This window comes from Ammodytes marinus (assembly GCF_949987685.1).
Source record: "Ammodytes marinus genome assembly, chromosome: 11".
In the NCBI taxonomy this organism is placed as follows: domain Eukaryota; kingdom Metazoa; phylum Chordata; class Actinopteri; order Uranoscopiformes; family Ammodytidae; genus Ammodytes; species Ammodytes marinus.
In genome coordinates this window covers 19003768-19029132 of record NC_137215.1, presented here as the reverse complement: position 1 = coordinate 19029132, position 25365 = coordinate 19003768, and the positions used below count along the sequence as shown (strand labels likewise).

Sequence of the window (25365 nt, the reverse complement as noted above, 5' to 3'; positions counted from 1 at the left end):
AATTCTTGGAAGCTGAAAATGTCCTAGTTCTTGCATGGCCAGCATACTCACCGGACATGTCACCCATTGAGCATGTTTGGGATGTGCTTGACCGGCGTATACAACAGCGTGCACCACTTCCCACTAATATCCAGCAACTTCGCACAGCCATTGAAGAGGAGTGGACCAACATTCCACAGGCCACAATTGACAATCTGATAAACTCTATGCGAAGAAGATGTGTTGCACTGCATGAGGCAAATGGTGGTCACACCAGATACTGACTGGTTCTAAGTCCCCAGACCCCCAATAAAGCAACAAAATGCACATTTCAGAGTGGCCTTTTATTGTGGACAGTCTAAGGCACACCTGTGCACTAATCATGATGCCAGATCAGTATCTTGATGTGGAACACCTGTGAGGTGGGATGGATTATCTCAGCAAAGCAGAAGTGCTCACTATCACACATTTAGACAGATTTGTGAACAATGTTTGAGAGAAATGGTAATATTGTGTATCTGGAATGAATTTTAGATCTTTAAGTCCATCTCATGAAAAATGGGAGCAAAAACAAAAGTGTTGCGTTTATATTTTTGTTGAGTGTAGATGAAGGGCAAACAAAGGACTCTTGAAATATTCATATAGGGACAGAGCACTGATCTACGGCTCTTAAGTACAAGCTATGCCTTATGTGCTTTGAAGAGTGTCCGCTTAGATCAGTCTATTCAGAATTCCCGTTGTCTTTTTTTTTAAATGACTGCAGTGCGCTGAATGTTATTATCTGAAGAGACCATGGCCATATCTGAAATAAAGGCAGACTGTGGAATTGGAAGTGGTGATGGAAACGCAACATTTACATGTAGAGGGGCTGAGGAGCCTGAGTGATGAGGCAATTACCTCACAACATCTGCTCTTTCAATTAACACGGGAGGAGAGAGGGAGACAGGGGTTAAGAGATAAGGGAAACACACCAATTCAGATAATGAAGTTTATTATGATCACTTCCTCAGATTGGAGTACGGTGTTTACTTTTGCAGAAATTCCTCAGTGTCAGCTAGCTTAAACGGAATGAACCACCCCCTTCACAGATAAAGTTAGATGAATGAATCAAGCAGTGAGAATAGGTGAGAAAGGAAATCGTTTAAGCTTCAAACAACCCAGTGCCTCAGCTCAAGTGGAGATATAAGGCAAAATTCAAATGTTTTTTTGGTTATCTTTAGCAGGCCGGTGCTAGAGGCTGAAAATCCCTCGCTGGGAAAACACAAATTACCTTAATGGTCGAGCTGGAATCAGACCAAGAAGAGAGTAAATGTCCGACGCACAGACTGAAATAATTAAAAATGTTGGCGAAAAGTATTTTAAAAGCTTAGAATATTTTCTTACACCAGAAGCCTGCAATAGACCCAACATTTAGATTTCTTCACAGGAGAGGCAGAGCTGTCATGTAAATTGCAAGTAGAACCAACGCTTCATCTCTGAGAGGCTGCGCTCAGAAGTCCTGACAGCGTCATAATACATTCATGCAAATCTGCACGGTCACAGAGATTTAAATGTTGTATTTCTTTTCCTTTTTTCTCCACAGTGTATATCACTGTTCTGTCAGACTGACTCCGATGTGTCAACGCATTGCACTGCAGGTGCAGCACATTTGCAGGGCAAAAATAAACTTCACTAGTTCACTTAAGGTTCAACTTTGTTGTCCATCATGTCCATCAAGCTATAATCAATACTTTTATATTGACAATAATACAAGTAATTTGACAGGGATTGGCTCGTAAAGAACCCACAGATTGATCACTGTGTTGTTCTATTCAGCTATCCGAGCTTCATTTTACTCTCTTTCTGCTCATGGTTTTTTGTTTTTCTAGCACACCTGTTTGGGTTCACTCTAAATGCTTTCATAGCCTCGTTTCAGGATAGTTTTTAGCGGAATGTTCCTAAAGACCAACTGTTCCAACGGAACAGCAGACAGACAAAGTGACTAGCTGGTGAACACAGCGGAGTATCTGCTAAGGAGACAGATGTTTCCCTTTGGAGGTGCTGCAGACTAAATGTTCACAGAGAGGAAATATTGGAGTTAAATTCATCAGATGGCAAAAAAACTAAAATAAAGACTCCAAAATAATGATAATGTTGCTTGGTAACAAATACGAACAATGCAAGGGGTTTATTGATAGAATAATTGGAAAAGAAGAATACCAAGGTTCCTCTTTGTGAAATGTGGGGGTTTTGCTTGTTTAGGCATAAGAAAACAAACCATGGCTTTGTGACGGACAGTTGACTATTTTTCCAATCTCTCTAGTAATAAAAAAAGGAAAACAAACACAAAACATCCAAATTGGATTCTTGGGGGTGGCTGAGTTGCTTTTGAATTGCAAATGAGTCTGCAGTGGGCACCGTCTTTGGTGAATCTCCTAAATTGAAGATGATGGAGAACTAGAGGACACCAGGCATTTTCTTGCTGATCTTTCATTGGGAAAATGTGAATGTCTATGTTTTCTTCTGTGTGCTCCAAGTAACCTTGTTTGCAAAGACTCACCGACTAAATGCTTCCAAATATGGACAAAATTGTTCATACTGCACTGTGGGGAGGAGACTATACTGCACATTGCAATATCTCTTTTCAATCTTCCCGTTCTCATCTACACAAATAATACTCTCCCTTTCCTCCTGCCTGGAGAAATAGATAAATCTATTAGTTAAATCTGCTGACTGCAATATCACTCCACTATCAGTGGCTGTCCCCACATCAGCTCCCCCCAAGGCAGCTGAATTAATATGTGGACTGAACCCTGAACCTTTATGGCACTTCACTACAGTATAAGGTTCAGTGGAGGGATGGCAAAATGACTGAGCAGACAGCTTTGAGGAGGCAACTTAATCAATTGGACTAGGAGTTTTAATTGGTGTCCCGGTTTAACTATGTAGAAGTTGAAGTAAAAATGTAACCATCTGATCGTAAAATCTGTTTTATGGTGTGTAAAGTGGGAGAATTGGTCACCGTATTAGGCAGCAGAAGGAGGGAAGGTATGAAGGAAGAGAGGAAGGGCTGAGCTGTTATTTCCCGTTGTCTTCCACCCCCCCCTCTCTCTCTCTCTCTCTCTCTCTCTCTCTCTCTCTCTCTCTCTCTCTCTCTCTCTCTCTCTCTATCTCAGCAGTGCCTCAGGAATTATTCTCCACAGCAGGATCCTGATGTGCACTCCTCATTATGCTAAGAAGAATCCCATGGAGCTTGTTTTTTTTCCAATAAGCACCACTTCACGAGTGGTTGTTGGGAAGAAAGGCACACAGAAAGAAATAAGAATTTTTTGCACTGCTGGTAACGGTGCACTATAATTCCCTGGCTCCCAATCAAACTGTCAGTTAGTGATTTCAAAGATATCATCCGTGGACCGTGCATACACCGCAGAGACATTATTATCCGGTGCCGGCTGTTTTTAATAAGAGTATAAAAGGAATACTTAACATTTACATGATGTTATCCATCTACCGGCACCCCTTAGGCGCACTAATCAACATGTTGTATCTTGTTTGTTGCTTTAATCTGTACAAATGACACTGGATGCGGTAGGCCAGAACTTGTTAATTGGTGAGCATCGGAGCTAGGATAGAATTTCTTCATGCTCAGCAAACTGGTTGTAGTTTTATGTTTACTGTACACATACTGAGAGTGATTTAAATCTTCTCATGTAATATTCAGCAAGTCAGCCAATAGATACTGTACGTATTTTTCTCACTCTGAAAGTAGCAATAAAAAGGCAGGAAATCTGAAGTGGAACACATTTCTGTCTTCCAAAGCTACATTACACAACTCTGCAATTGTGTGGACCGAATATAGGGGAGAACGGGGTTATATGTCACACGGGTTGGTTGTCACAATCGTTATATCTCGGAACCAGAAGGCGCAGTCTGTGAAATTTTGGTATGTAAATATCCAGAATTGGGATCAGAGATCACCTACATAGTCTTCCTTGGAGTAAAACTGCTGAATTTGAGATGAGAGGACTGTTAGTGTTTTTCATGTCATATTGAAAATATTTAGCTCCTCAGTATTTTTCTTCAAGGCTTTTACACAATGGGTTTATAACAAAACACTTATTACCCATAAAAAGTGTGAAGGGTAAAATATAGTTCAGATTGTGGTTAGCAAGCTAATTAGTTGTCAGATGGTTGTTGGCCTTAATGCTAGGAAGAAATTCAAGTTGGGGTTGGTCGTCCCATTTTTTGGGGGGTTGGTTGTCACATGTTATCCAAAGGCTGCAGTCAGAAAAGAAACCCAATAACGAAATAAATTGTCAAGCTGTAGCCTATCCTCACTGACACCCCAGAGAAGGAGAGAATAGAGCAGGAAAATGCAGCTAGCATGCAAAAGAAAAAAGGGCAACAAAATCAAAACAACCCAGTGCATCCTACAGCTACAGTAAGTTATGTAGGCCTATTTGTCAACTTGACAATGCAATTAAACTTTAAAATTTAGTTCTGCTTTCTTTTTAAGATTATTCCCATTAAGATAACATTGTGACAAACAAGCCCATAGTGTGTGACAACCGACCCCTTGATTGGGTTGGTTGTCACAATGTGCAAGGGTGTCTTTGATGATTAATTTCTTCTTTATTACAATAAGATAGAAAAAGTGAGGGGTTTACATTTCAAGCCAACACCTTAAGCTTCGATTTAATGTAGGAATGACTATTGAAAGATGTTTGGGTGGTGAGCAATTCTCACTAGAGTAAAAAGTGTGCCTACTTACCCCGTTCTCCCCTACAGCAGAAGATGGTAGTTTTGAAGGAAAATTAAAACAAATTGCCTATTTTAAATACAGTCATAATGCTACATGACTTAAACTTCCTTTTCTGATTAGCTGTCAGGGATAGAAAAAGAAAAATTAATTCCTTCAGAGGCAACAATCTACCATTAAACAGTCCACCCTGCGAGCTGCTCTTTGGGAGAACATACTGTATGTTGCTTGTAACAAGGCTCAATTTGTCACTTACTGTATATACAAAGAAATGTCCCACAAGTGACAAATTACAGGACACAACTTTTAGTCTGGTGCTTCTCAATGAGGTGGGTTGGAAGGATCTTCCCTGTTGCAGCATAGAGCAGCTTTAAGACCAGGTGAAGGCTACATCCGCGAATGCAGAGCAGGATGTGACATCTCATAATGTGTTATTCAGGCTGCACATTATAATTCCTGACCACTTTTTTGTATAAAGCACTTGCTTTCATTGTTTTTGCTTTGTGAAAATTCCTGTTGAAAGCGTATTTCACCAGCTTGTTTATGTTTGGAGCATAAATATTTTATGAGTATTGGAGCCTGGTGTATATTGCTCTCTCTGGCTTATAGCCATACTGCTCCCCGGGTAGTGTACTAAAAGGGGTGAGAGGTGAGCAAACACTTGACACTATGAAATGCAGTTTAACATTGACAACAGAAACTCACCACGTCGACCCGGCCTGCTCTCAGCCTTTCATCAGCCTCATTAGTGTGCCTGCTGGGCAAACCAGCACTGTAGTCTGTGGACACTGCTGGAAGCGGGATCCACATGCAAAGACAAGAAGAATGCAGTATACAAAGACAAGCAGGCAATGAAGATCATTGTTTGAATCAATTTTTTTAATGAAAAAAAAAATACTGTATATATTGTTCAAAATGTGTTTCCATTTCAATATACTCCTTAACATAAATGATATGATGAACCCTTTGTTGCATAGAGGAACAAACAAGTGTTTAAGCTTATTTTCCACAACCATGCTCTTCCTTTAATGATGACCTGTTGAGACTACTGCTACCGCCTCTTATCCTTCTGCTGACCATATTTATGTAGTAATTGTACTACGGGCCTGAGATATCAACCATTTAGAATAATCTGGCAACAGACTAGCAATACATTGGGATTATCCCTCCCACAGCCCAATGGTCCCACAGCCCAATGGTTCCATAGCCCTATGTTCCTGAAATTGGCTATTAGGTTCAGGCATCACAGCTGGGTGGTTATGGTGAGGGTAAAGGGGACGGGGAGAGGTTAGAATAGGAGTGACACACACACACACATACACACACACACACACACACACACACACACACATACATACTATTTTCTATTATATAGTAAGATTACTTGAAATGTTGCATGTACATTCTGTACCAATATCTAGCAAAACCCAGGAACCACACACCTTGGTAATCAACTACCAAAAAACCCACATGTAACCTACCGTGGATCAGCTAGCAACCGCATCAAGGTCCTAGACACATAGCAACACCTTAGCTATAACTCTAAAATTGTTAACCAAGATCATTTCATTTTGCAATAAAAAGCTGAGGTTAGCTCAGGACAAAAACACAACATAAGAAACGTGTAAATGTCACGGAAGAAAAAGCCCAGCTGTTCTACAGCCGATGTCCTTGAGATCTGATGAAAGTTCAAGCTGGAGTAAAAATCAATATATTTCTTCCTAAAAAAGAGGGTGTGTGAACATGGGGGCCCACTGTAGCCAGCAACATGCCTGTTTACAGAGCATAGGCTGTGTATTATTATCACTGGCATACAGGAATGGATATTGAAGAGATATTCACTGATTTTGACATAGTGATTTTGACAACAAGCTTTCTCCAGAACCGCTAACTCCACCTTTAATAAGGAAGGAGAAAGTGAAATTCCATTTTTTCTCTATTGTAAAAGATACTCAGCCTGAAAACTATTGTAGGTTACTTTAAACTGCATGGATTGTGATAAAAGATATTCTGCAAATAATATGAAATATACTGTAGGGTATTTGACACCATCCATATCGGTTGGTCTCACGTACAGTACCCTTTAGGCCTAATGATGGCACAAGTTCATGTTTAATCATCAGTTAGTGATAGCAATTCTAATAGTATTAACAGCTCCTCATAACAACTGCTGTTTAAGGTATTATAATGCTCTCTTAATTGGATGCTCTCTAACACCCACTGTGACATAAAGCCCTTGTCACTTGGTGCTAGTTAAGACACACACAATTGTTACTGTTTATTCAATCCTGTATACTTATCATTTCTAACTCTTCCCAGGTGGCAACCAGGTGGCCACCATATGCAAAAAAAAGTCATACGTAGGTGGGTGTTTGGTTATTATGAAAATGTAACACCAAGTATTTACTAGTGGTTGTAGTAATATGTATATGTTGGAGTAGCATAGATATATATACAGGTAGTAGGCATTTTAATTTTGTGTCACAACTGGGCAGAACATACAGACTGCAATATTTCAGCTACAGATTTCAACCGAAACAAGCTCACTTAATTGTGTGTGTGTGTGTGTGTGTGTGTGTGTGTGTGTGTGTGTGTGTGTGCAGGATATATACATTGCTGAAAAAAGCTTTAATGCATGCATAGTGCTCCTTTTGCTTCTATTAACATTGTGTAAAAGGCCACAACATAAACATTCTTGTGCTATTCCTATTGTAGGCTTAACGTAAAGATAACTATAATTGACACATTTGTGTGCCAAATAGGCCTACTACATAACCAATGTTGTCAAATAAGCTGTACGAACATCCCAGAGTCCAATTTGTTGAATAGTATAAGATAAGTTAAGATAGAGGCACATTTTCATGAAGCTAGTATTCTGCTGCACTCTGCTGGTGGTAAATGACAAGTAGGCCGGATAGAGCCAATACACCATAGCCCATACAACAACATAAACTATATCATGAATCTGCTCACAAAAAGAAGACACAAAATTCCCTGTAGGCCTATCATCAATGTTGTCCCATTCTTTTTTACGTATAATAGTATAACAAAGACCATGCATTCTTATTATGAAAACTTTAAATCTTTAAGTGTTTATCCACACACATAGTCAATTAATAAATAAATTAACTAGTACATGAAGATAGAACATCATGTTTGATTTCTCATTTTGGTTTTCACATGTGACCTAATTTAGTGGTCAAGTTTGAGAAGGTTCAGAAACCCTGTCACTTGCATTCAATTTACTAGGTTAGCCTACTATTGCCTTTTGCATATAATAACTATGTTTGCTTACCTTCCTGTGAATTTCTGAGACCGCATACATATTGAGAGGTGAGAGAGCTACTGACATCCCAGGTCAAATTGGTTTCATCTTTCATGTGTGATCATCATACTTGGCCAGTAAATCTGAATAGGATTCAGTGTGGCCTACTTAATGAGATTCAGAGCAACAACAAAAAACAGAACCATGCTCATAAAAAGATGTGACTTCTACCTTTTGTCTCTGATCAGAAATCACTTAGAAACTTAAAAGTGGATCCACACAGTGTGCTTCAGACAGTGTGTGTTTACCTTCTACCTCAAAAAGTAAACGTAGGCAATGCATAATAAGGCTAAAAATTCATGGACCTATTATAAACTGTATGTCAAATGTGTGCAGCATTTGTTTTTTAAATAAAGTTGAGTGGGGGAAAAAAAGATCCCCTAAGCGCCATGGTTGATACCACGTGATTTTCACGTTACAGCATACTGGCTTGTCATTGGGGGAGGCTCATGTCCACGCCCACAACACCCATGGACCAAACAACACCCCGTGAGTGGCTTTCCCGCGAACTAGACGCGCTCGAGCCGTGACGCTGTCTGACTGGGTACAGGGTGCAGGGCACCTTTCGGTATACTTTACCTAAGATTTTCTGCAAAACTCAGAAAAAAAAACATTCACATTAGCACTCATGGCGAAACAAAGCTCCCTTTTCAATTTTTTCACCAAGTCTCCACCGCCAGCTTCCAAGCCGAAGCCGAGTCCCTCTCCGACCGAGGCAGACGTGCCTTCCTCGGTAGAGAAGAACAACTCCTCTCCGAAAGAGCAAGCTAAACAGACACCGCAACAACCAACCAAGACCAACAAAGTTAAAGCGAAAAGTAGTTCCAAGCCCGCGAAAGGTTTCAGCAAACTATTTGGCGACAAGGCCCTGACAACCAAACAAAGGTGAGTTAGCCATGATTGTGTTGGTGCGGTGTAATTGCTGGAGACACACTGTGCACTGTCTTAACACTTTGCGAAAGATGGCCTGCAAGGCCCCGAAAACGTGTGTTGATATGCATTAGATTGATCCAATACAAGTCACATGTTATTTAGCTACAGCTTTTTTCGTTTTCATTCATAAGGTGACGTTAGTGCTTTCGTTAATCCTTGGAATTTGGACATACTGTATGGCTTTATAAATCCCGCGAAACATTTTTATTCGGGGGTTAATGTTGGGCAAATGAATGCTAATAATACTTTTTTACTTGGAATACAGAACTTAAATGTATAATGAACTAATGACAAGAAGAACTTGGCATAGTGTAGTAGTGTGGGCTCTCTTAGGTATGAGCCACTACTAATCGCCACTCCGCCCCCAAAAAGTCAAGAGTACCTATTTGCAGACCCATGGAGAAAACGGACCTCCACTACACCGGAAGCAAGATGGGGCCACGCCCCAAACTCATTTCATTCAGTTTGTTTTCACTTTACGCTGCAGCTCCGACTGAAGAAAGAGTGTCACTGCAACAACGCGACCCTGTACAGTTTAAAGCAAAATCATTCAGTACACTCTCAGTTTCTCCCGGCGAAAATGAAATCCAAGCTGTGGCCGCCATTGCTACAGTTTTTAATTCAGGTTTTTAAAAGATTGATAAGTTATTAATTGGGTAACAACGCGACCCTGTACAGTTTAAAGCAAAATCACTCCATAGAAATCTCCATTTTTATAATTTCCTGATGATGTTACGTTTAATCGATCATTTGTCTGTGTACATTCAGTACACTCTCAGTTTCTCCCGGCGAAAATGAAATCCAAGCTGTGGCCGCCATTGCTACAGTTTTTAATTCAGGTTTTTAAAAGATTTATAAGTTATTAATTGGGTTTTTGATAACATTGTTGGTGAGAAATGTGTGTCATACTTTCACAATCTTCACTCAGTGAATGTGTACGATTTAGTTTGATGGTTATCACGAGTATTATTCTGGACATCGCAAGGTTTGTTTATCTTTGATCAGCTGCTTGAACAACGTGCATTTGTTGATAGCAGAGATTGCACTGATTGTGAATTAAACAGACGGATTTCAGAAGATGTACACAAAGCTTCGTTGCTTCATTCATCTTCTACCTCAACATCTACTTTTTAACACCGTCCTGGCCACTTGGGACCCTTAACAAACGGACGTATTTTACTGTGTACTAGCACCATAACCGGTGGAAACCGTGTATTATTATTCACCGCTAGGTGAACTCCGGCAGTAAAACAGAAAGAAGAAAACAAATTCAGAGTAGGTTACAATTCTGACCAATGAAATCCACTTCCGGTGGAGCTCCACTTTCCCCATGCGTCTGCAAATAGGTGCCTCTCCAAAAAGTGGCCAGTATATGTCCATTTCCAGACGCCTTTATTACGAGTCAGGTAACTCGGGTAACTGTTATCAGTGGCGAACTTAGCCATTTTGGGGCTCCAGGCGAACAGTCATTTGGGGGCCCTTGCATCTAATGTACCTTATATCGCGCACACTGAGATACTCCATACAAGGGATGAACAAAAGTCACTAGCTTTTTTTAATTTTTGATGAGACTACTTAGGTACGTGTCAGAGGCTTTCTTAGCTTGGATTGGTCTAAGAGGATCCCACATCACAGGGTCAAACTGAGCCATTAACTGAACCTGACCCATGACATGTCCATTGCCTAGTCCTAGTTCATTAAGTGGCCGTGTCCGGACTGCCATACTAACGTCCTACTCATACTCATTTTGACTTCAATTTTAGTATGTGACGGTTGGGTATGCAAGTTTGGGTATGTGAGAAATTCCCGGATGAGTACTAACTTCCGGGAAGATTTTGGGTATGAATCGATTGTATACTTTTCCTACTCAACCGCCCCACAATGCATTGGGTCAATTCTACCCGCCCAGGAAAATGAAATATTTTCGAGCAAGTTGCTAGGCAACAACATTGTTTGGGGTTCCGCGATCTGACAACTGTACGTGCAGTCATTCATAAACTCTTACAATAGATAAGAGATGAAGATAAATACCTAACAACATTAGAGTCGCTAAGTGAAATGAGTGAAGTGAGTCTGATAGTGGAGAGAGATTAGAACAGATCGCTGTTCCACACACCACGGCTCGTCCAGCTCAACTCACAGAGAGCTGAGTGCTGATGAGCCGGACAGAGAGCGTCGGAGGAATCCTCCGCCTCAAAACATAATTATAAAACAAGAGGTCTAAAACACAGATGATGAACACAGGACTGTAAAAATCTAGTTCAATATCTAACCTGTAGAGGGCGGTTATAAGCTTAACAGTGTCTAAACTGCCTGAATCTTATAAGAAGAAGAAGAAATTCTTCATTGCTTGAGTATACTTCAACTGAAAACGTTTCGACGCAGCTCGCATACACAATCGATCTTTGAGTAGAGAGTATGCAGTATATAGCAGGGTTTTTCCTGCATTCAAAAAATGTTGGCGCCCACCAAAGGAATTTTAGCGCCCCCCAAAGGAAAATCCTCAGCGCCAAAGTGTTTTTTTTTTATATATAGATAAGTATATAAAAATCTACTTAAAACGGCTCCAAATATGTTTCCATTTCCGCGCCATTCCAGTCATATTACTTGCAATCTCAGTTGTAAAAAAAGAAATCAGGTCGGGGATAATCGTTATTAAACTATCATTGTTCCGCTCGCCGGGGCATGCAGGCTTATAAATGCAGCAAACCCTTTCAGCCGTGAGCTCCGCTCGGCCCCTCCCTCACCTGATAGTTTCGCTAACGGCTAGTCCAGAGAGTACGAGGGAGATGTTGCGCATTGCCGGGTGTTTTGAAAAACGTCTAGATGACGAGAATAAAGGTAAAACTAATTGTGTTGTCTGAAAACACTTCAGACTCACAACAAACTAAAATAATGTGCAAGATTTGTCACGCGCGGACACGCGAGTAACATGACATACGCGACCGAGAGACAGAGAGAGAGAAAGAAAAGTGATATAGGCCTACGACCTGATCTGCATCTTTAAACATCCCGACCAATTTGTTTATTCACTTTAAGTCGAGTCATAGTGGTCTATGACCAAGCAATCAATGAATAAAAACACAGGAAGTTTAAAGCTCCTTAACTCCTGCCACCACAACTGTCAACACTACAATGCAACTGCCTATCCAGCCAGCTCCATGACATAAATAAATCATGCCCTTACATTCAATGCTAGCAAAAGACGTGCCCTATCAACACCATTTACAACTGGTTATTTTTATTTTGACATATTTTTATTAAATTATTAAAAATATGTTTCACTTATTTAGCCTATTTCTATTCTCCCTGTTTTCAGTTCAATTAGGCCTTTGTTTAAAGTCCAAAGTCATGGTGTTTTTAGAAAAAAACCTTGTTAAAAGTAAAATAAATGCATAATGTTCTTAAATCAATGATTAACTGTCTTTAATAATCGTGATAACACAATGTGATTACTCAAAATAATCATGATTATGATTTTTTCATAATCGAGCAGCCCTACCTTCTTCCATGGTTTAGATCAATTAGAAACAATTAAAGTATTAAACAGGTAGGCCTAGTCATTATTAGTATTTTGACTTCATATCTACAGGTTGTTTATTGTGATTTCATAAGCGTCAGTGAGCTCCATGGTAACGCAGTGATTGACAGGCTGACTGAAATGCTCTTGAGCTGGACAGAAACTCCCCTCTCCCAACCCAACACCCCTCTTAAAATACACAAACCGTTTGCCTTTACTGTCGCGACCCCAAAAAAAGTCGGTCGCGTACTGACCCCCCAAAGGCCCATTCTGAGCCAGGAAAAACCCTGTATAGATGGTGAGGATGTAGGATGTAGGACGCTAGTATGGCAGTCCGGACACGGCCAGTGTGTCAGAGGGGCCACGCAGAGGAAGCTTTCTCTCTGACAGGAAGTTGATGATTGCCACTAACCTGGATAAAATTCTAGAGACCAATATGACTTTGCTTTCAATTAAATGTGTTGTTTTATTTTTTAAATACACAGTGAATTACAAAATAGCCTGTGTCCACAGAGTCTAGGCCTATTTGAAATAAAATCTTCAAATATAAAAAAAAAAGTTAACCCTGCCTTCTTTAAGCATGGATAGTAGTGACTAAGTGTGCAGGGGAGAGAGAAATATACACAGATAGAGGGAGGAAGAGCTTATATATATAAATAAATAGCTTTATTTAGCTTTTTTACTTAAATTGATCATTGATGGCTTTAGACTGACTCCTGCTGTCTCAAGCCTATCAGCTGTTGTTCTGAACAGCTGTTACACATGGTGAAAACGAAATTGAAACTTAACTATCGCCTGGCTGGGCTGACTTAAAGTGGAGCAGCCAAATATAGCCTAAACTAATAGGCCTAAATATTGTTACAAAAATACAGGCAATGTGTTGTGTGATTTTTGTCAGTAGCCTACAGTAGACCTAGAGCAGGGGTGGCCAACCACTCAGAGACAAAGAGCCACATTTTTTACTGTGTTCCTGCAAAGAGCCACATCGTACACACGGGTACACACAGTGGCGATTCCAGGAAATTTTGACTGGGGGTGGCCAAGGTGGGCCACAGAGTTAGAGTGGGGTGGCCATCGCACCCCAGAAGATTTTTTTGTGTTTTTAACATGTAATCTAAGCATTCTGGTGCATTCTGGCGAAGATAATAAAGGACAAAGTCAATATTTATTTCAGCTCAGATGAATAGTAAAATTAGCAAGACAACATAACTTGCTAGCAGCCAGATGCCTAACAACTGCACAGAGGGACGGATGACCACTAGCTTTTGACCAAATATCTTGCTAAAAAAATAAACCTTTATTTATGAAAGTCTGCCCTTGCTAAGAACATGTTACACTCGCTAACTACAAACTTTAATTTTTTTATTCAGATTTCAAAAATCTGCTGGGACACGTGCCTATACACATGCATGGGTGGCACGCATGTCACAAGCACACTTATGCTGTTTTCAAGACCTTTGCTGACCAGAGACCAGTTCTAGTGGCCACAGTCCTACCATTAATTTAGTAATTGAAAATTGAAAACTGATCTCATATCAGTGGATTGGAGTGTTTGTGTGATGAACTTGGCAACTACCTATCAAAAAAAGTTAAGAAAGAAAAAAAATACATATCATCTCTGAACTAGGATACATATCAGGAAAAAAATGTAATTAAAAAAATAAAATGAAAATAAAAATAAAAAATAACATTTGAACTGGGGGGGGGGGGGGCACTGGGGTGGCGTTTTTATTTTCGCGGGGAGCTTGCACATGCATGCACAAGCATTATTTATTTAAAAAAAAAAAAAAAAAAAAAAAAAAAAAGGGGGCCCACACTAGGACTTGAAACGGGCCCCCAGATCGTTAAGGCCGCCCCTGTGATAATGACAGGACTGGACTCCTACAGTACTAAAGACGACAGGGCAGTCATTTTCAACAATGAACATTGTGTGCACTGCCTCACACACAAACTCTCAGTTCAACCAAGTCCACAAACAAAAATATAACAATTTAAAATAGCGTTTTTCTCTTACTATGCATGTTGCTTTGTGGGACTTACTTTTAGCATGGAGAGAGCTGAAGTGGCGCCGAAGATTTGAAGCCTTGAAATGTGCAAATGACACCTGGCATATAAGGCAGAATGGCCTGCCATAACGTTCAACAAAAAATATGAACTCTCCCACTCTGTTTCGGAGCGAACTTGACACAAATAGTTTACTCACGGAAAACCTCCCTCCAAGCTGAGCGGGCAGTTTTAGGTTGCGTCCACACCAAACGTTTGCGAACGTTATGTTGCGTCCTCAATTAAACATTTGCGAACAGGCATACACATAGGGCCTACACATTAATAAAATAAAAAATGAAATAATAGACAACATGTAAAACGAACGTAAGAGCTGCATGAAACGTTTGCGAACATGCACACACATAGGCCCACACAAAAAAAAAAAGTATAAAAAAAATAAAAAATAAAAATTATAATCACATAATTTGATATGAACTGAAGAGCCGCACGAAGCTGGGCAAAGAGCCGCATGCGGCTCGCGAGCCGCGGGTTGGCCACCCCTGACCTAGAGGCTGGCCCCGATCGCCACTAATGCCTCATTTCCACCGAGTAGAGCGGGTCGGATCGGAGCGGTCCGGTCCGGATAGTTTGGCTTTTCATTTGCCAAAAGTTGGGTAGGGTACGGTTTAAGCGCACCTAACCGCTCTGAGCCGCTCCCAATCTCAGTACTCCTCCGTAGGGGTACTAGCCGCCTGAAAGCGGTCCGAAAATGCGGAGCGACACACCCCCGTCATTTGATTGGTCGAAAGAATCATTTCCGCCATGTGTAGTCATCTCGGCAAGAGTGAAGAGAGTCTTGTGTGTTGGCGAAAATGTGAGCGTAGCACTGTTTATTGTGTGGTGTTTTTCCTCGTCATTAAATGAACCAGTTGGCTACACTGTGTCCCACTGCTACGATGTCACGTAGTTGCCTGCAGCCAGCACTGTTCGCTCACTGTATCAGTTGCACCGAGCCGTTTCTGTGCTCACAACAACACGGGGGGAATAAATAAAGAAGCGGCTGGTTTGACCCAGCAAAAACGAGAGACCGCTGGCTTGACCACAGCTGTTCCACAGCCCGATAGTTTGACCCACATTCTGGCGGCGGCTATCGCAGTCCAGCCGAAACCCCGCCCTACCAGTAAAGGTAGGATCGGCGGTGGAAACAACACCGAGATTCTTAAAAGTGAGCTGTCCCGCTCTGAGCCGCTCTGACCCGACCCGCTCTACTCGGTGGAAATGAGGCATAACTGTTCTGTAATACACGATCGCCGATCACGTGAACACACAGGCGTCTTTTTTTTTAGCATGTATGCATCCAATCCGCGGTTCACGTGGGTCCCAAACCGTGAGGGTTGGTCCGAATGGACCACGGATCAACCGTGATCCGTTGCACTAGGGCTGGGCGATATGGACCAAATCTTATATCACGATATAGGTAATTTTATATCACGATATGGATATATATCACGATATAGTATTTTTCCTTAAAATTCAATGGATTACAATAACCGTACTGAACTTTAATCACATTAGATTATTTTCATCTTTTGCTTGGAACTTAAATTTCCATACAAAATACCACACCAGTCTGGCTTTAGTCAGTCAGCGCAAAATAAAAATGACAGCATCAACCAAAGAGCCTACATTTTCCAATTGATAGTAGCCTATATCAAAATAATGAAAGACTTGAATTTTCCTGCAGTATTTGCTCATCTTCATTTAAAAAAGCTGATGAGCAAATGTCTGGTAATACTTTAACTCCAGCTTCAACACAAATAATATTTTCAAGTTTGACATGTTTTAAAGTTAGCCTACATAAAACTGTCTCCAACAATAACAGCACGGGGGTGAAGCCCTGAGTAGGCTAAAGATGTCATTATTAGCCAGCTAGCTCACGAGAGCTAACCCATGTAGTTTGTGGCTTAAAACAAGCCAACTCTGCGTCACGGCAACAGCACGCTGAAGCAGCAAGCAAGTTTCCTTTGCCCGATGACATTTTTGACCGTTAAAACCAGCTGCTCTGCCACCGTGACACAGAGTTGGTTTGTTAACTGTAAAGTGACGGTGCACCGGAGCTATGGAGCTAGACAGCTAGAGCAACAGATGAGGCTTCTTCTGTTGCGGGTAGAGAAGCTGTATTGCAGCCCAGAACTCTGCTGCAGAGCCCCCGTGTGGCGCGGCGGTGTAACTGCAGTGTAACTGTAGGGACTCGGAGGGACAGCTGCCTCCCGCTCCATCTATGCTCCCGCCACATGAACTTTTTTTCTCTGCGATATAAACGGTATGGCCAAATCTCTCCCGGTAGACACTTTCATATCGTCCACGATATGATATCGTCATATCGCCCAGCCTGCACCATAAATTATCTCCATTAGTTTGTTGACACACATTCACGTCATTAGCATAGCTGCTGGCTGAGCCAGAGCCACCTGTTGGATTGACAGTAGGAGCTGGAACGTTACCGGTTAATGATGTAGACAGCTGTTCTTCCATCTAAGGTCCCGCTGCCACCGCGCTGGGTGCTGTAAAAAAGCTTAAAAGCTTCGGCAGCTTTGATATTAAGTCCTGACTTTGGTCCTTCTTCTGTTTGTTTTGTGACCCGCTCTCGTATGTTCGCTTCATTTTGGTATAGGTAGGTTAGGTTTATCTCGTCTCTCTCTTCTCCCGCTATTTACTTTTTTGGATTTACGCGTGAACGTGCGGCGTCATGAGCGTAATGTGTAATGGAATAGTCCATGTAGTGCAGACTGAAGGGGGGTGCACGGTTGGCAGAAAGGCCGTCAAAACGCGAGTAATTAGACATCCCGATGATACTATTGTGAAGAGATTTTTTATAAAAAACAATAGATATGGGGCAAAATATAAAGAGGGCATTGCCTGGTTTGCCTCAATGGACGGCCCGCCCCTGACTGTTATACATTTCCCCGTATAAACATTTTTAGTCATATTAGTTTAATCAAAGCCCCCCCCCCCAAAAAAAAGTTGGTTAACATAAGTTAAAAGAAAGTTATTTAACGTGTGATAAGTTAAGATGTCTACCATTTTCATAGACAGTTGATACATACTGTACTTGTTGGACAGTATCTCCTTATACTTTACTGCACACGGCAGTATTATGTCTGTTTGACACAATCTGACTTAAAATGACTTATTAGTGAAGTATCACTGATAAGATAGGTAGAAATTATGATGGGATGGGACCATGGTCAATATTAGGGGTGTGAACGTTTACAAAAATGCCTAACCGTGTACACGACAATTTTTTTTTCGTGTACACGGTTAACCGTTACGTCATTGTCCTCGTGCCCCCGCCGTCTTGTAGGTGCGCACGCGCACACACACACACACACACGCGTTCGTTAGCTTGTAAACACACAATTGACATGAACTACGCTCGTTTACACACCTCTTATAATAGGTCCATGGTACACACACACACACACACACACGTTCGCCGTCATAATCGCGCTTCATTCATTTCCTGATTAATATAGCCTATCGCTTTCTACATGTCCACGTTAAATGCATGTTGAACAGGTGTTATAAAGTTCGGGCTACTTACGAGCGTAGTTCACGTCATCCGGGTAACTTTAATCTTTAGGTTATCTTTCATCACTCTTCCATGGCTGTGAGTCGAGTCCCAGCACGGCGACTCCCCATGTGTGTGTGTGCGCCGATACACACACTCACTCACACACACTCGCCGAGGGACAGACAGATTCTCGGCAGACTAGCTTTTATCCTCCCCAATTAGTTTATTAGTGATGTAAAATCAATAAACGCATGTCTCCAGAACATATTTAAAAACTTTGAAATTTGAAGAGAGAAAAAAAAAAACGGTTTTCGTTTATTGATTTTTCCTAAACGGTTATGATTTACTAAATGGTTACACGTGCACACCCCTAGTCAATATACTGTATGACTGAAGTTTGTTTTTTTCTTTCTCAGTAGCTCCACGACATGCCCATTCAATGCAGGCACCCTTGTGTGGGCAAAATTGGAGGGACATCCCTGGTGGCCATGCATGGTGGTGCCCCAGCCTTTGACTGGACAGCAGATGAGGGGACGCGGTCGGGACAACCGCATTCATGTGCATTTCTTTGATGAACCCCCTACCAGAGGATGGGTCAGCACCAAATACATCCGGGAGTACCAAGGTTAGCTAAAATGAATACATTTTTAATTAACGATAATATTAACAGCCACAAAGCTGTGACTATGATTTGCTTTATCCTCTTGAGAAGCTACATGACAGTATTTGTACTGTTTTGCAGGCTCTGACAGCAGTGATGCTAAAATAGGAGGGGTGTTCTTCAGTGGCAAACCTGTTATCCGTACTGCAATGGAGCTCGCCGATGGAGTTATGTTTGACAGCACTGAAAAAAGGTTAAAGATGCCTCTCTGCATTGATCCGTCTGATGATGAGGATGAGTATCAGGATGACGAAGAAATGGAGGTAAAAAATAACCTTTTTATTCTAATGCCTCTTGTTTGACATTGACACAAGTAAAACTCCATCTGTGTTTGTTATTTGAGGTCAGAAATGCAGGTTAGATATTTATTTTACCTGTCCTACTTTGTGTTTCTTCAGGTTGACAAGTCAACAGTGTCCGATGAAGAGGTCAGTGATGAGGATGCACATAAAATGGATGACGTGAAATCTGCCAAGGTCACTCGACGTTCATCCCGTGCTTCAACAGAGAAGGGAAATAAGGCCAAGCGCCGTCGCATAATCGTAGACTCGGACAGTGATGGATCAGAAGAGGAATTCAAACCAGAACAGGCCGCGTCCAGCAGCGAGGAGGAGGGGGAGGTAGAAGGGACGGTGAGCAGCGAGGAGGAAGAAGAAGAAGAGGAGAGCACACAAGAGTCGGAAGCAGATAGTCCCATCAAGCCTGTAAAGCGCAAACGTCCTGCAGAAAAGTCTGCTCCGCCTCCTACAAAAGCCAAGGCACCCTCCATCCCGGCTATTACACCGAAACAGGCTCCAACAGCCGTTGCCGCTGAAACAAAGTCTCGTTTGTCCACCTTCTCTGCCCCTGACAATTTTGAGAGCCAGGCAAACGGATCAGGCACCGGCGGAGGCTCTACAGTTTGGGACCATGAGAAACTGGAGTGGTTACAGGATGGCAGGAGGAAAGACAGCAGGAGGCGCAGACAGTCAGAGGATGACTACGATCCCACCACTCTGTATGTGCCAGAAGACTTCCTAAACAAAGTCACTCCTGGTATGCGTCGGTGGTGGCAACTAAAATCTAAGATGTTCGATACGGTCATTTTCTACAAGGTGGGAAAGTTTTATGAGCTCTACCACATGGATGCTGTGACTGGAGTCAACGAGATGGGCCTAACTTTCATGAAGGGGGCGTGGGCGCACTCTGGCTTTCCAGAGATTGGCTTTGGTCGTTTCTCAGACGTACTGGTCCAGAAAGGCTACAAGGTGGCTCGCGTGGAGCAGACGGAGACCCCGGATATGATGGAGGTACGCTGTAAGACCCTGGCAAAGCCCACCAAGTTTGACCGCGTGGTGAGAAGGGAAGTGTGCCGTATCATCACGCGCGGCACCCAAACCTACAGTGTGCTGGACGGCGCTCCCTCCGAGAGCCAGAGCAAGTTCCTGCTCAGTTTAAAGGAAAAGGCGGAAGAGGAAAGCTCGGGTCGTTCTCGCACGTACGGAGTCTGCTTCGTAGATACCTCTGTGGGTTATTTCTACGTAGGTCAGTTCCCGGACGATCGTCACTGCTCACGTCTGCGCACACTGATAGCGCACTTTGCCCCCGCTGAGGTCCTCTTTGAAAAGGGGAACCCGTCTCTGGAAACACGCAAAATACTCAAGGCGTCTCTGTCCTCTGCCCTGCAGGAAGGACTGAACATGGGCACCCAGTTCTGGGATGCTCAAAAGACCCTAAAAACCTTTTCAGAGGAAGATTACTTTAAAGACACTTCTGGCGGGGACAAAGTGGCAGAGAACAGTTTTCTTCCTGCTCTTCTGAAAAAGATGACCTCTGAGAGTGACTCTCTTTGCCTCACTCCTAAAGAGGGCTACGAGCTGGCACTTTCAGCACTGGGTGGGTGCGTTTTCTACCTGAAGAAATGTCTGGTTGACCAAGAGCTGCTCTCCATGGCCAACTTTGAAGAATATATCCCTGCGGATGTTGAGATGGAGAAAGCTGCCGGACCTGCCAGTTTCTTCTCCAAGACACGTCAGAGAATGGTCCTCGACGGGGTGACCTTGGCAAACTTAGAAATCTTTCGGAACGAGTTGGGAGGAACAGAGGGGACACTGCTGGAGCGTTTGGACACCTGCTCTACCCCGTTTGGCAAGAGGCTGCTAAAGCAGTGGCTCTGTGCCCCTCTATGTAACCCCTCATCCATCAGGGACAGACTGGACGCTATGGAAGACCTGATGGGAGCTCAGGCCCAGTCTACCGAGGTTTCCGACCTGCTGAAGAAGCTCCCCGATTTAGAGCGTCTTCTGAGTAAAATCCACAGCATTGGCACGCTGAAGGGCCAGGATCACCCCGACAGCAGAGCAGTTCTCTACGAGGAGGTCACATACAGCAAACGCAAGATTGCCGACTTCCTGTCTGCACTGGAGGGTTTCAAGACTATGCAGGAGATCATTTCGGTCCTCGCTACTGTATCGGGCCAGTTTCAATCCACATATCTCAATTGTGTCGTCAGCGTTAAAGGTGAAAAGGATGGCCTATTTCCGGACCTTTCTGCCGAACTTAAGCGCTGGGAAACAGCCTTTGACCACAAAAAAGCCAGCACCACCGGCGTCATAACCCCTAAAACCGGCTTCGACCCAGACTTCGACCAGGCTCTGACCGAAATCAAGAATTGTGAACGAGAGCTGCAGGATTATCTGGACAGACAGAAGAAAAGACTGGGCTGTAAGAACATGACCTACTGGGGCACTGGGAGAAACCGCTACCAGATGGAGGTGCCTGAAAGTGTGTCAGACAGGAACATTCCTAAGGAGTACGATGTGAAGTCCACCAAGAAAGGCTGGAAGCGATACATAACAAAGGAGACAGAGCGGCTGTTCTCAGAGCTGCAAGGGTTTGAGGAGAAGAGAGATGCTGCCCTCAAGGACTGCATGAGGAGGCTCTTCTTCAACTTTGACAAGAACTACACAGACTGGAAGACTGGGGTGGAGTGCATGGCAGTGCTTGGTAACTACATTATTTTTATTTTCATTAACTAGCATTAAAAGAGGAGAACTCATGCTTTCTTAGGCTTTTGAAAACAAGTTTGCATTGCCGGTGTCTGCTCTGAATACAAATCATGGAGATTTTACCAATCTACCTACCTACATTGTGTTTTAGATGTTAGAAAGGGTGCTGTCATTTAGTAACTGTTCTATTTAAAACATGGCTAAATTGACACTAATTTTTATTTATTTATTTTTTCCTGTTATGGAATTCGTAATCAGCCTTCATGACATAAATTAATTAAATATAGTTTATTTCTGATCTCTTTTGCAGTAGCATACTGTCCTTAGAGATTCACCGATCCACTTTTCTTTTCAATTAAAATTCCGATACCTGGATTTGAATATCTCGTGATACCGATGCTGATTCTGATATCAGTGCTCTTTTATAAAAAATACACAAATGCATCAAATTAAATAAATTCCAAAAGTTTTATTTTAACTATTTAGAACTATTTCCATACATGAGTTTCATAGCACTATAACAGAATTGAAGAGGGCCTAATTGCAAATTGACAACCCCTTCATAAGGTTTCCAAAGTGAATATGTAGAGAAATAAATATCCCCACTATCAAAAAACCCAATCAAATACTGGGCCATACCTCAAACACAGGTTATGTGTTTTTGTTTTGTTTTACCGAGCTGAACTGGAGAATCATCCCTTGAAGCGGATAGCAAATAACCTGTTATTTAAATTCCTCTTTACTTTATAACTAATCAGTTGTCAATTGTTTCTAGATGTGCTGCTGGCCTTGTCACGCTACTGTCAGGGCGGAGACGGACCGATGTGCAGGCCGGAGGTGGTGCTACCTGAGGGTGATGGCCAGGTATCTCCCTTCCTTGACCTCACTGGATCCCGCCACCCTTGCGTCACCAAGACCTTTTTTGGAGATGACTTCATCCCGAATGACGTCTACATTGGCTGCCCTGGTAGCAGTGAAAATGACGAGGCAAATGGCCATGCCTCTTGTGTCCTCGTCACAGGGCCAAACATGGGTGGAAAGTCTACCCTCATGAGACAGGTGGGTCATTTGTGTGCGAGTGTGTAGTATGTAGGTACATCTTAATTTCACATCCGCTTGAACAGTGCATGTCTGTGTAAAGTATTTGTTGGCCCTCATTGAAATGCTGGGGCTGCTCTTTTCAAACAGTGTGGACTTGTGATCATCCTAGCCCAGTTGGGTTGCTTTGTTCCTGCCGAGAGCCTTCGCTTCACACCAGTCGACAGGGTCTTCACTCGGCTGGGAGCCTCGGATCGCATTATGGCTGGTAAAATCATGAGCGCCTGTAATGTAACACACATGGGGCAATGTCTTAAGGTTCCACTTCATGGGCTAAGCTTGTATTATCCAATATGTGTCCCCTAGGAGAGAGTACCTTCTTTGTGGAGCTAAGTGAGACTGCCAGCATTCTGCACCATGCCACTAAACACTCCCTTGTGCTCCTGGATGAATTAGGTAATATTTATTATTATTTATTAATAACAGTGAAGATTGGCTGTCTCCTCAGCACTGTTTTGTTCTTGTGGTATGTTTGTGGAGGGTAAGTACTGAGCTGTGAACTGTTTGCAGGAAGGGGCACAGCCACATATGATGGCACAGCGATTGCAAGCGCAGTTGTGAAGGAGCTTGCTGAGAAGATCTGCTGTCGCACACTCTTCTCCACACATTACCATTCCCTGGTGGAGGACTACGCCAACAGCCCTGCTGTGCGGTTGGGCCACATGGTGAGTACAGCAATGCGAGATACTGCACTGCACAGGCAAACGGTACATTGCATCAACATAACATGTATTTGTTTCTACAGCACCTTCCTTCACACAATGTGCTAAACAAAGGAAAATAGTATAACAGTAGAAATGTTATGTAAAGCTGACAAATGGTCATCTAGAGAAATATCTTTTGTATTGTTTTATTACATCCTGTCTGTGTGACCTTTTTATATGTAGTGGAGCCAAGAAAAGTGTCAGATTGTAAGTCTGAGGTTAGACAATTTGGTAATCCATTGCTTTACAGCACAGCATTTGGCAGCAAGTGTGCACCTACAATAAAAGCTGTTCAGCAAAGTGCCAAGTGTAGCATCAAAACTGTACAGGAATGTGTCAAAATGCAGTTTTTCTGTACATCTACACCACAGCTGCTTCCTGGGTGCCCTCGTTGTGGGTGATAATATAGCCACAACCTGTAACTGAAGTTTAAATTAATAAAGTGATATGTAGAAAAAAACTTTCATTTGGATTATTTATTGTGTACAAATGAATAATTTTCCCCTTGTTGCTTTCATATTCTGTAGTGCAGTAAAGAACCCATTTGTCTGACGGTGTGCCTTGCTATGAGTATAATGTCTGTTCTGTCTGTCCCTTTTAAGGCGTGCATGGTGGAGAATGAATGTGAGGATCCTAGTCAAGAGACAATCACATTCCTCTACAAGTTCATCTCGGGTGCTTGTCCAAAGAGTTACGGATTCAACGCTGCTCGACTTGCTAGCCTGCCAGAGGAGGTCATCCAATCAGGACACAGGAAGGCCCGAGAGTTTGAGAAGAGCACCATCAGCCTCAGACTCTTCAAGTATGTGTATTGGTATTAGCGTTAAAACATTCTGTAGCAACAGCAGGGTCATCCAAAGTTAGGATGTGGTATTAATACGTTATGCTTTTTCTCCCCCGCTTCTCTTACAGGAAGCTCTGCCAGTTTGCTGAAGATGCCACACTCGGCAACACACACTTTGCTACACTTGTTCAAATGCTCAACACCCTGTAGAACATGGATTTGTTCTGGCTGAATTTGTTTACTCAGCACTTGTTTTTGAAAAAACACTACTGTAATGATCTAATAAAGTTTATTTTTAAAAAAAATGACTGTTTCATCTAGGAAATTAAACCCTTTTAATTCACGCTAGCGCCTACATAACGGTTATTGAATACTTCACAATATATTAAGTCTAGATGTTATGATACATGCATACATTTTAGTCTGTATGAGAACCCACAGTCACCAGTACACATGAATGGGGGAGGAAGGAAGGGCAATGAAACAATATAGCGCCGTATATAGATACTTGTCTCGGCTTCAGTAGAGTAAAAGTCATTCAATTCTCCAGCAACATTGGCAAACAAGGGGAAAGCACATCAAAATTAGCTGTGCTTTCACAAGACTATTCTCTTTCTGCTTGGACCTAAAAGTATACAAAGAAATTACATCTAAACTGGTGCAGGGTCAAATGTGGATTGATATATAATCGTTTTGACCGATTAACGTAATGACAGTCGATGAACCTCAGAAGGAACTTTCATCCAAACATCTGATGATTTCCCAAAAGATGCCTTACAAGTACACCTCTAAAAAGCTGAGTAACTTGAGTAGTTTTTTCCCATATCTTTGTCATTAGTCCTTCCTATAAAATAGGTCTTAGGCGTACTTAAAATATGCATAGATTATGTAAAAATGGACTATCAGAATTGCTCCGCTTCCTTTGAGACATTTATGAGGCTGCTCCAAACAGAAAAGGGGCATTCAAGTGTTATGAGAGCACATTCAGCTTCTATTATTTTAAAATGTAAATGAGTCAACATTGCTGGAGAATTTTAAGTGTTTCTCGCTTTTCTCTGATCTCTTTCACAGAAAGA

The 25365-nt window shown here is 42.2% G+C and overlaps 1 protein-coding gene across 2 annotated transcripts; it reads left to right on the top strand.

Annotated features, from left to right (window-relative positions):
- Positions 1-8564: 8564 nt before the first annotated feature.
- On the top strand, positions 8565-25275 carry msh6 (mutS homolog 6 (E. coli)). Of its 2 annotated transcripts, none has more exons than XM_080037157.1 (10): positions 8565-8927; positions 18475-18680; positions 18798-18979; positions 19115-21701; positions 22479-22762; positions 22892-23009; positions 23108-23197; positions 23312-23466; positions 24108-24307; positions 24418-25275. In XM_080037157.1, exons 1-10 carry the CDS (start codon positions 8671-8673, stop codon positions 24497-24499), a joined length of 4161 nt encoding a protein of 1386 aa, XP_079893283.1. In that variant the 5' UTR covers positions 8565-8670; the 3' UTR covers positions 24500-25275. The 2 variants fall into 2 exon arrangements, with proteins under 2 accessions (XP_079893283.1, XP_079893282.1); XM_080037156.1 differs by having other exon boundaries at positions 18472-18680.
- The last annotated feature ends 90 nt before the right edge of the window (positions 25276-25365 follow it).